The 10325-nt window shown below is 43.7% G+C and overlaps 1 protein-coding gene across 1 annotated transcript; it reads left to right on the top strand.

Annotated features, from left to right (window-relative positions):
• The first annotated feature begins 387 nt into the window (after window positions 1–387).
• Window positions 388–2685, top strand: LOC119349332 (alcohol dehydrogenase 3-like). Its single transcript, XM_037617343.1, has 9 exons — window positions 388–469; window positions 563–699; window positions 824–870; window positions 1126–1451; window positions 1553–1635; window positions 1728–1803; window positions 1898–1959; window positions 2048–2143; window positions 2255–2685. Exons 1-9 carry the CDS (start codon window positions 436–438, stop codon window positions 2531–2533), a joined length of 1140 nt encoding a protein of 379 aa, XP_037473240.1. The 5' UTR covers window positions 388–435; the 3' UTR covers window positions 2534–2685.
• The last annotated feature ends 7640 nt before the right edge of the window (window positions 2686–10325 follow it).

The raw sequence follows: 10325 nt of genomic DNA, 5'->3' as shown, positions 1-10325 counted from the left end.
CAGGTGGAGGGCCATTGAAAAAGGAGGATGACGTTGTTTTCGCAGTTGATTTTCTCGGTCGCCCCGGTTTTGGTCACCAATGCAAGTCAGCCCTCTCCGGCCACATCGCTGGTTTTTTACTCCTCCCCGCCTACGGTTGACCTGTAGCCCCTTGATCACGACACAACGTTTTCCATACACCACACGGGCCCAATTTCAAAACCATCGGACACGCGCGCAGAGCCGCGGACAGCCGGACACCCCTGTTTCAGCCGCCTTCTTCTTTCCCCACTTGCACTCCAAGCCTCGCCTTAATTACCCGCCGATTCCTCCAGCACCAGCAGTATATATACAGGTCTCAGCCCGACCTTCGTCCCTCACCAAAATCTAGCAACGAACTGCAAAGCAGAAACAGCAACAAAGATCCATCTTTCTCTTCTTCTTCCAGCGACAGGGATGGCGACCGCCGGGAAGGTGATCAAGTGCAAAGGTTTGTTTCTGGGATATCGTGCGGTTGGTTTCATCTGATATTGGTTGATGTTTTATGGACGGATGGAGGTCTGAATTGTGCGGTTGGTTGCAGCGGCGGTGGCATGGGAGGCCGGGAAGCCGCTGTCGATCGAGGAGGTGGAGGTGGCGCCGCCGCAGGCCATGGAGGTGCGCGTCAAGATCCTCTACACCGCCCTCTGCCACACCGACGTCTACTTCTGGGAAGCCAAGGTATCCACAATAACAATTGTATACGTATCTCACGGGTTTGTGTTTTGCTATTGGGTAATTGCAGTGATGCATCACTGGGCAGTGGCTAATTAAATTTTGTGATGTTGTGCTTGGATTTGTGCAGGGTCAAACTCCGGTTTTCCCTAGGATCTTGGGTCATGAAGCTGGAGGGTAGATATGCATCCTCTCTTTCTCTGTTTTATTCTGTCTCAGTTTTGTTGCTTGGAGGAGGAATCTTGAATCCTCTGCTTCTAATTGTAGTCATCCTGAGTCATCCTCAACACAGAATCCGGAATCTTGAATCCGGAATCCTAAATCATACATAGTTTATTCTCTCTGGCTTCTAATTATAGTCATCCTCAACACAGATCTTCATAGTTTATCTTTTCTGGCATCTCTTTTCACCAAATAGCTTCTTTGTCGCAGCATCGTCGAGAGCGTCGGAGAAGGCGTGACCGAGCTTGTGCCGGGCGACCATGTCCTCCCGGTGTTCACCGGCGAGTGCAAGGACTGTGCCCACTGCAAATCAGAGGAGAGCAACCTTTGTGATCTCCTCAGGATTAACGTGGATCGTGGCGTGATGATCGGCGATGGCCAGTCTCGCTTCACCATTAATGGGAAGCCGATTTTCCACTTCGTCGGGACCTCCACCTTCAGCGAGTACACCGTCATCCATGTTGGTTGCCTCGCGAAGATCAACCCCGAGGCGCCCCTCGACAAAGTTTGTGTTCTCAGCTGTGGCATCTCTACTGGTAAGACTGATATAATAGCTCGTCACATGCCATTGTTTCCAAATGAAGCACAATGGTATAGGATGCCTCGATTTAGTTGCTGAGTTGTCATTTTTCTTCAGGACTTGGTGCTACGCTCAATGTCGCAAAACCAAAAAAGGGTTCCACGGTGGCGATTTTCGGTCTTGGAGCTGTAGGACTTGCTGTGAGTTTTTCTTCCACGCCATATTTTTGCAGGCTGAAGAGAATTATGTGCTATAACCATGAATAATGACTGTATGCTTCTGATATGGGCAGGCCATGGAAGGGGCCAGGATGTCTGGGGCATCAAGGATCATTGGTGTGGATTTGAACCCTGCAAAATACGAACAAGGTACAATAGTCTGAAAACAAGGATGTCTTGGCAAATGTTTTTGGATTGATAGAACACTGAACCTAACAACATGATGTACTACATTATTTTTCAGCTAAGAAATTTGGATGCACAGACTTTGTGGACCCAAAGGACCACACTAAGCCCGTGCAAGAGGTCTGTTGTTCATGTCCCTCAGTAAACATTTTCCCCTTAGTTCAATCTTCAGATATGATAAAACTCACCGTTCAATGATGCTCTCCAGGTGCTTGTCGAGATGACCAATGGCGGAGTCGACCGGGCGGTTGAGTGCACTGGCCACATCGCCGCCATGATCGCCGCCTTCGAATGTGTCCATGATGTACGTAGCTCGCAGCATACCTACTATATATAATCTGTACTCGAGTGATTACTTGTTGCAGGCTCTGCTTTACAAGAGTTTAGACTGAATGTTGCAATCTGGTGGATGCAGGGGTGGGGCGTGGCTGTGCTGGTGGGCGTGCCGCACAAGGAGGCGGTGTTCAAGACCTACCCAATGAACTTCCTCAACGAGAGGACCCTCAAAGGCACCTTCTTCGGCAACTACAAGCCGCGCACCGACCTCCCAGAAGTCGTGGAGATGTACATGAGGAAGGAGCTGGAGCTGGAGAAGTTCATCACGCATAGCGTGCCCTTCTCGCAGATCAACACGGCGTTCGACCTCATGCTCAAGGGGGAGGGCCTGCGCTGCATCATGAGGATGGACCAATAGACCGCCGCCTCTTATCATTCATCAATGTGTCTCGCTGTTTTCCGATTTGGTGCTTGACAAGCAAAAGACAAAAAGTTAGAAATTTCCCCTTGGATAGTAATGTACTAGTCGTCAGATATGTTCATCCCTATGGCCTCACAGAGAACGAATGGGTCTTTGTACACAATACTAATAAATATCTTGCAGCATCCGTCTTAATGTTGGGAGCGTCAATGTCACAGGTGCCTGAAATTTGTTGTTGTTTCACTACCTTTTTTTTGTGCCGTACGAATTGCTTTCAACGGCAACACCAAGATATTTTTTTTTTGAGTAATTCAACGGCAACACCCTTTTTTTAGAAACACCTGTAATTACAAGTACACTGATTTGGATCTAAGGTCCAGAAAATACAAAGTAACTCCTAAAGCTAAAAATTACAATGAAATCTCTCGAAAACATCTTGTTCGTGGTATCAATCTCTGCTAGAAGAAAAACTCAAAGACTTTGGTGAAGAGGCTGTAATTGGAAGAACAATTTTGCCCCTCTTTCACCCACACTAACATTATCAATAATGTTTTTTAAAAGCGTCGAGTCGCCCATCCAAAAAGATGGAAAGTCTTGATAGATGAACGTACTTGGGCCGGGGTTGATCGATCCCCTAGAAGTCACTCTGTGAGTTCGGTTTATTCGGTTTACATGATTTGGTTTATACGTTTTTTTGGTTTATACGGTATTAATACTTTGGTAAATACGGTATAAAATTAAGATACAGTTCGGTTTCGGTATCTACCAAATTATTTTGGTATGGTTCGGTATATACCATAATAACCAAAGTTGACGTGACTTTGAAAATGACGTAGTAACAATGTACAAATTTATGACTCAAAACACATACTATTTTACACAAATACTATATAACTATATATATAAGTATATATGCATGAATTGATTCATCTCTTGATTGTTATGGACGTGCTTAGCATTTTTTAAAGAAAAAAAATGACTGTTACAAGAAAATGTATGTGCTTGGTAGTGAATTTGACTCATGTACAAGAAAATTGACAGCTTGTATGGTTGTTTGCCTCAAGAAATATAAATTTATTTTTACTCCGGTTTATTCGGTTAACCATTCGGTTTTTCGGTATATACCATAAAAACCAAAGTTCATACCATACCAAAACCAGAAATCATAAAAACCGTAAAATTGGTTCGGTTCGATTTATTTTCGGTATGGTTTTTCGGTTCGGTTTCAAAATGCACAGAGCGACCTAAAAGTGTGGGTCATCGAATCACGATATCTTCACCATGGTGTCGATGAAAAATTTCATCTACACAAAGAATCAAACCAACAAAAAAAGCTTGACACGTAATATTGTAAAACATGTTGTATCGCTTTCTCAGGGTCACAGTGTGTGGCTTCTATCCCCTCATGACCCTCATTGTATGCCAATGAGATTGCAGAATTTTTGACCAAGATCTCCTAGCTCGCCAGGCATCGCCTAGTAGCTTATGTGCGCAGGTGCTTCAGGAAAGAATACTATCCAAATGGCCAGCTAAAGGACACGGTTTTCACGGGAAATCCGTCTTCTACGTGGCAGGCTATCTCTTATGGGCTAGAGCTTCTAAAGAAGGTTATCGTTTGGCGAGTTGGGAATGGAAAAGACATTCGTATATGGAGGGATAGATGGATCCCACTACCACCGTCCGGCATGCTTGTATCCGCGAAAGGGCGTTGTCGCCTCAAGTGGGTAGCGGAGCTGCTGGATGTGAATGGCGCATGGCGTATGGACTTACTTTGACAACACTTCCTCCCTTGTGATATAGAAGAAATTCTTAAAATCAAGGCGTCCCTTCGACGTGTGGAAGAATTCATTGCTTGGGCGCTGGAGAAGAATGACATCTTTTCTGTGAGAAGTGCATACCGATCGGCACTCAGCAAACTTCAATAGCCTTCTATAGGCGCCGCGTGCAGGGCAACTGATGGTCTATGAGCCGTCTGGGCGTCGTTATGGAGGTGCATTGCTTCACCTAAGGTATGTACCTTTGTGTGGAGATTGGTCACCGATCCTTTGCCCACTGGGGTTATAAAACACTCCAGAAACAAGGAAGTCACTAATGTATGCCCAATATGTGGTACCGCGCCAGAATGCTCCTTCCACGCCTTATGCAAATGCCCTCATGGTAAGTCCTTATGGCGAGCTATGTCGGAAGTTTGGAGATTGCGAAGACTTGAACTTATGCAAAATATAGGCCCTGAGTGGCTTTTCATATACTCATGTGATCTTGCCGAGGTGGACCGCATTATGCTGTACATGACGTTGTGGCATATTTGGCACTGCCGAAATGAGATTGTCCACGGCGAGACTCCTCCGCCCATTGAAGCATCACAAAGATTTCTTATCAGTTATCTGGACTCTATTTTTGGTATTGTCGAAGGGCCTCTATTCTTGGTATTGCCCAACACTCGGAGAAGGATGTGGTGAAAGGAAAAGGAGTGATATATTCTGAAGGTAAAACAAGAAGTCCCTTGCCTGGCATCTCAATGGGTAATCAGAAACCAGAAATTAGATGGAAAACTCCTGATAGTGGTTGGGTAAAATTCAGTACTGATGCCTCATTCATACCAACTAATGATGCGGGCTGCGGCATTGTTTTGCGTGATTTAGTTGGCAACATCATTGTATATGCATGTATGCAATTATTCTTTTGCCATGATGCACTAGAGACAGAACTTCTGGCTACTAAGGCATGGATTTCTCTAAGAATAAACACATATCTTGATCTATCGTCGCCTGCTCTCTGAATGAGGTATACAACTTCAAGCTTCAAGATAGTCTGATTCAACAGCTATAAGCAGTGGAGTCCAAACCAGCGCTAATTTCATGACCCTCTTTGTATGCCAATGAGATTGCAGAATTTTTGACCAAGATCTCCTAGCTCGCCAGGCATCGCCTAGTAGCTTATGTGCGCAGGTGCTTCAGGAAAGAATACTATCCAAATGGCCAGCTAAAGGACACGGTTTTCACGGGAAATCCGTCTTCTACGTGGCAGGCTATCTCTTATGGGCTAGAGCTTCTAAAGAAGGTTATCGTTTGGCGAGTTGGGAATGGAAAAGACATTCGTATATGGAGGGATAGATGGATCCCACTACCACCGTCCGGCATGCTTGTATCCGCAAAAGGGCGTTGTCGCCTCAAGTGGGTAGCGGAGCTGCTGGATGTGAATGGCGCATGGCGTATGGACTTACTTTGACAACACTTCCTCCCTTGTGATATAGAAGAAATTCTTAAAATCAAGGCGTCCCTTCGACGTGTGGAAGAATTCATTGCTTGGGCGCTGGAGAAGAATGACATCTTTTCTGTGAGAAGTGCATACCGATCGGCACTCAGCAAACTTCAATAGCCTTCTATAGGCGCCGCGTGCAGGGCATCGGACGGTCTACGAGCCATCTGGGCGTCGTTATGGAGGTGCATTGCTTCACCTAAGGTATGTACCTTTGTGTGGAGATTGGTTACCGATCCTTTGCCCACTGGGGTTAAGAAACACTCTAGAAACAAGGAAGTCACTAATGTATGCCCAATTTGTGGTACCGAGCCGGAATGCTCCTTCCACGCCTTATGCAAATGGCCTCATGGTAAGTCCTTATGGTGAGCTATGTCGGAAGTTTGGAGATTGCGAAGACTTGATCTTATGTAAAATATAGGCCCTGAGTGGCTTTTCATATACTCATGTGATCTTGCCAAGGCGGACCGCATTATGCTGTACATGATGTTGTGGCATATTTGGCACTTCCGAAATGAGATTGTCCACGGCGAGACTCCTCCACCCATTGAAGCATCACAAAGATTTCTTATCAGTTATCTGGACTCTATTCTTGGTATTGTCGAAGGGCCTCTATTCTTGGTATTGCCCAACACTCGGAGAATGATGTGGTGAAAGGAAAAGGAGTGATATCTTCTGAAGGTAAAACAAGAAGTCCCGTGCCTCGCATCTCAATGGGTAATCAGAAACCATAAATTAGATGGCAAACTCCTAATAGTGGTTGGGTAAAATTGAATACTGATGCCTCATTCATATCAACTAATGATGCGGGCAGCGGCACTGTTTTGCGTGGTTTAGTTGGCAACATCATTGTATATGCATGTATGCAATTATTCTTTTGCCATGATGCACTAGATAAAGAACTTCTCTCTATTAAGGCATGGATTTCTCTAAGAATAAACACATATCTTGATCTATCGTCGCCTGCTCTCTGAATGAGGTATACAACTTCAAGCTTCAAGACAGTCTGATTCAACAGCTATAAGCAGTGGAGTCCAAACCAGCGCTAATTTCATGACCCTCTTTGTATGCCAATGAGATTGCAGAATTTTTAACCAAGATCTCCTAGCTCGCCAGGCGTCGCCTAATAGCTTATGTGCACAGGTGCTTCAGGAAAAAAATACTATCCAAATGGCCAGCTAAAAGACACGGTTTTCGTGGGAAATCCGTCTTCTACGTGGCAGGCTACCTCTTATGGGCTAGAGCTTCTTAAGAAGGTTATCGTTTGACGAGTTGGGAATGGAAAAGGCATTCGTATATGGAGGAATAGATGGATCCCACTACCACCATCCGGTTTTGACCCACAAGTGTAGGGGATCTATCGTAGTCCTTTCGATAAGTAAGAGTGTCGAACCCAATGAGGAGCAGAAGGAAATGATAAGCGGTTTTCAGTAAGGTTTTCTCTGCAAGCACTGAAATTGTAGGTAACAGATAGTTTTGCGATAAGATAAATTGTAACAAGTAACAAGCAATCAAAGTAAATAAAGTGCAGCAAGGTGGCCCAATCCTTTTTGTAGCAAAGGATAAGGCTGGACAATTTCTTATAATGAGAAAAGATCTCCTGAGGACACATGGGAATTATCGTCAAGCTAGTTTTCATCACGCTCATATGATTCGCGTTCGGTACTTTGATAATTTCATATGTGGGTGGACCGGTGCTTAGGTACTGCCCTTACTTGGGCAAGCATCCCACTTATGATTAACCCCTATTGCAAGCATCCGCAACTACAAAAGACGTATTAAGGTAAACCTAACCACAACATTAAACATATGGATCCAAATCAGCCCCTTACGAAGCAACGCATAAACTAGGGTTTAAGCTTCTGTCACTCTAGCAACCCATCATCTACTTATTACCTCCCAATGCCTTCCTCTAGGCCCAAATAATGGTGAAGTGTCATGTAGTCGACGTTCACATAACACCACTAGAGGAAATACAACATACATCTCATCAAAATATCGAACGAATACCAAATTCACATGACTACTAATAGCAAGACTTCACCCATGTCCTCAGGAACAAACGTAACTACTCACAGAGCATATTCATGTTCATAATCAGAGGAGTAATAATATGCATTAAGGATCTGAACATATGATCTTCCACCAAGTAAACCAATTAGCATCAACTACAAGGAGTAATCAACACTACTAGCAACCCACGGGTACCAATTTGTGGTTTGGATACAAGATTGGATACAAGAGATGAACTAGGGTTTTGAGAGGAGATGGTGATGGTGAAGATGTTGATGGAGATTGACCCCCTCCCGATGAGAGGATCATTGGTGATGACAATGGTGATGATTTCCCCCTCCTGGAGGGAAGTATCCCCGGCAGAACAGCTCTGCCGGAGCTCTAGAGTGGTTCCGCCTCGTGGCGGCGGAGTTTCGTGCCGTAAGCTTGCCCATGATTTTTTCCAGGGGCAAAGCCTTCATATAGCAGAAGATGGACACCGGAGGGCCACTAGGGGGCCCAGGAGACAGGGGGCGCGCCCATTAGGGGTGGGCGCTCCCCCACCCTCCTGGCCAGGGTGTGGGCCCCCTCAGGTGTTTCTTCCGCTCGATAATTCTTATTAATTCCAAAAATAAGTTATGTCGAGTTTCAGGATTTTTGGAGCAGTGCAGAATAGGTTTCCAATGTTTGCTCCTTTTCCAGCCAGAATTCCAGCTGCCGGCATTCCCCCTCTTCATGGTAAACCTTATAAAATAAGAGAGAATAGCCATAATTATTGATATATAATGTGTAATAACAACCCATAATGCAATAAATATTGATATAAAAGCATGATGCAAAATGGACATATCAACTCCCCCAAGATTAGACCTCGCTTGTCCTCAAGCGGAAGCCGAAATAAAAAAATATGTCCACATGTTTAGGGATAGAGGTATCGATAAAAATAAAATACGGACATGAGGGCATCATGATCATTCTTATAAAAGCAACATAAATAGATTTTATCATATGATTTCTTATGATCAAGTAACGATCAATTCACAATGTCAAGCATGGTTCAGAAACTTCATTGGGAGCTAGCAAACTGTAATCTCAGTCATTGAAGCAATTGCAATTTATCATAACATCAGAAAGAGTCAAGAATAGAGCTTTTCAGCAAGTCCACACACTCAACTATCATGTAGTCTTCTACAATTTCTAACACTCATGCGGTACTTGTGATTATAGAGTTTCAACCGGACACTGAGAAAGATAGGGGCTTATTGTGTTATCTCCCAACGTATTCACCTTTAGGTGATGTCAACAATAATAATCCATTCTAAATTACATCCAATTGGATATATATATCATGATCTTTCAAACACGAGGAGCTTGCCAAAGGATAAAATGAAAAAAGGGAAAAGGTGAAGATCACCTTAACTCAAGCAAAAAGTAAAAACATAAAGTAAAAGATAGGCCCTTCGCAGAGGGAAGCAGAGGTTGTCATATGCGTTTAGGGTTGGATGCATGAAATCTTAATGCAAAAGAATGTCACTTTATATTGCCACTTGTATGTGGACCTTTGTTATGCAGTCCGTCGCTTTTATTATTTCCACAACAAGATCGTATAAAGCTTATTTTCTCTGCACTAATAAGTCATACATATTTAGAGGGCAATTTTTTATTGCCTGCAACATGACAACTTACTTGAAGGATCTTACTCAATCCATAGGTAGGTATGGTGGACTCTCATGGCAAAACTGGGTTTAAGGATATTTGGAAGCACAAGTAGTATCTCTACTTGGTGCAAGGAATTTGGCTAGCATGAGGGGGAAAGGCAAGCTCAACATGTTTGGAAGGTCAATGACAATATACTTTAACTAAGATGTGAGAAAACATAAACCATTATGTTGTCTTCCTTGTCCAACATCAACTCTTTTAGCATGTCATACTTAATGAGTGCTTCACAATCATAAAAGATGTCCAAGATAGTATATTTGTATGTGAAACCTCTCTTTCCTTATTACTTCCCATTAATTGCAACGATGACCAAAACTACGTTTATCAACTCTCAATAACTTTTATGCCTCATACTTTCTATGTGTGAAGTCATCACTAACCATAAGATCAATACGAACTCTTTTATTCTTTCTACTTTCTCAAGATCATAGCAAGATATCAAGCCCTTGACTCAACACTAATCTTTATTATAGATAGCTCACGGACTCGATTACATAAAGAGATCACAAAGCAAAACTCAAAACTACTTGATACTAAAACTTCAATCTACTAGATCAAGATACTACTAAAAGGATCGAACTAAATAAAACGGTAAAGATAGGAGTGTGATGGTGATATGATATCGGGACACCTCCCCCAAGCTTGGCAGTTGCCAAGGGGAGTGCCCATACCTATGTGATTATGTCCTCGGAGGTGGTGAAGTAGGAGTTGTTGATGATGTAGGCTTGTCGTCCATCTTCCAAGGCATAGGATCACCATCATAGAAGGATGATCGAGTCTCCGGGATCCTTAAATCTGCAGCCAAACTCATCCTCTTGAA

Source organism: Triticum dicoccoides, chromosome 1B (genome assembly GCF_002162155.2).
Source record: "Triticum dicoccoides isolate Atlit2015 ecotype Zavitan chromosome 1B, WEW_v2.0, whole genome shotgun sequence".
In the NCBI taxonomy this organism is placed as follows: Eukaryota; Viridiplantae; Streptophyta; class Magnoliopsida; order Poales; family Poaceae; genus Triticum; species Triticum dicoccoides.
This window is presented reverse-complemented; position numbering and strand designations above follow the sequence as displayed.

Coding starts and splice junctions, on each gene's coding strand:
- LOC119349332 (XM_037617343.1), top strand. CDS start 436: ATGGCGACCGCCGGGAAGGTGATCAAGTGCAAAG. Junction 470..562: donor GAAGGTGATCAAGTGCAAAG/GTTTGTTTCTGG, acceptor GGTTGGTTGCAG/CGGCGGTGGCATGGGAGGCC. Junction 1,960..2,047: donor ACACTAAGCCCGTGCAAGAG/GTCTGTTGTTCA, acceptor GATGCTCTCCAG/GTGCTTGTCGAGATGACCAA.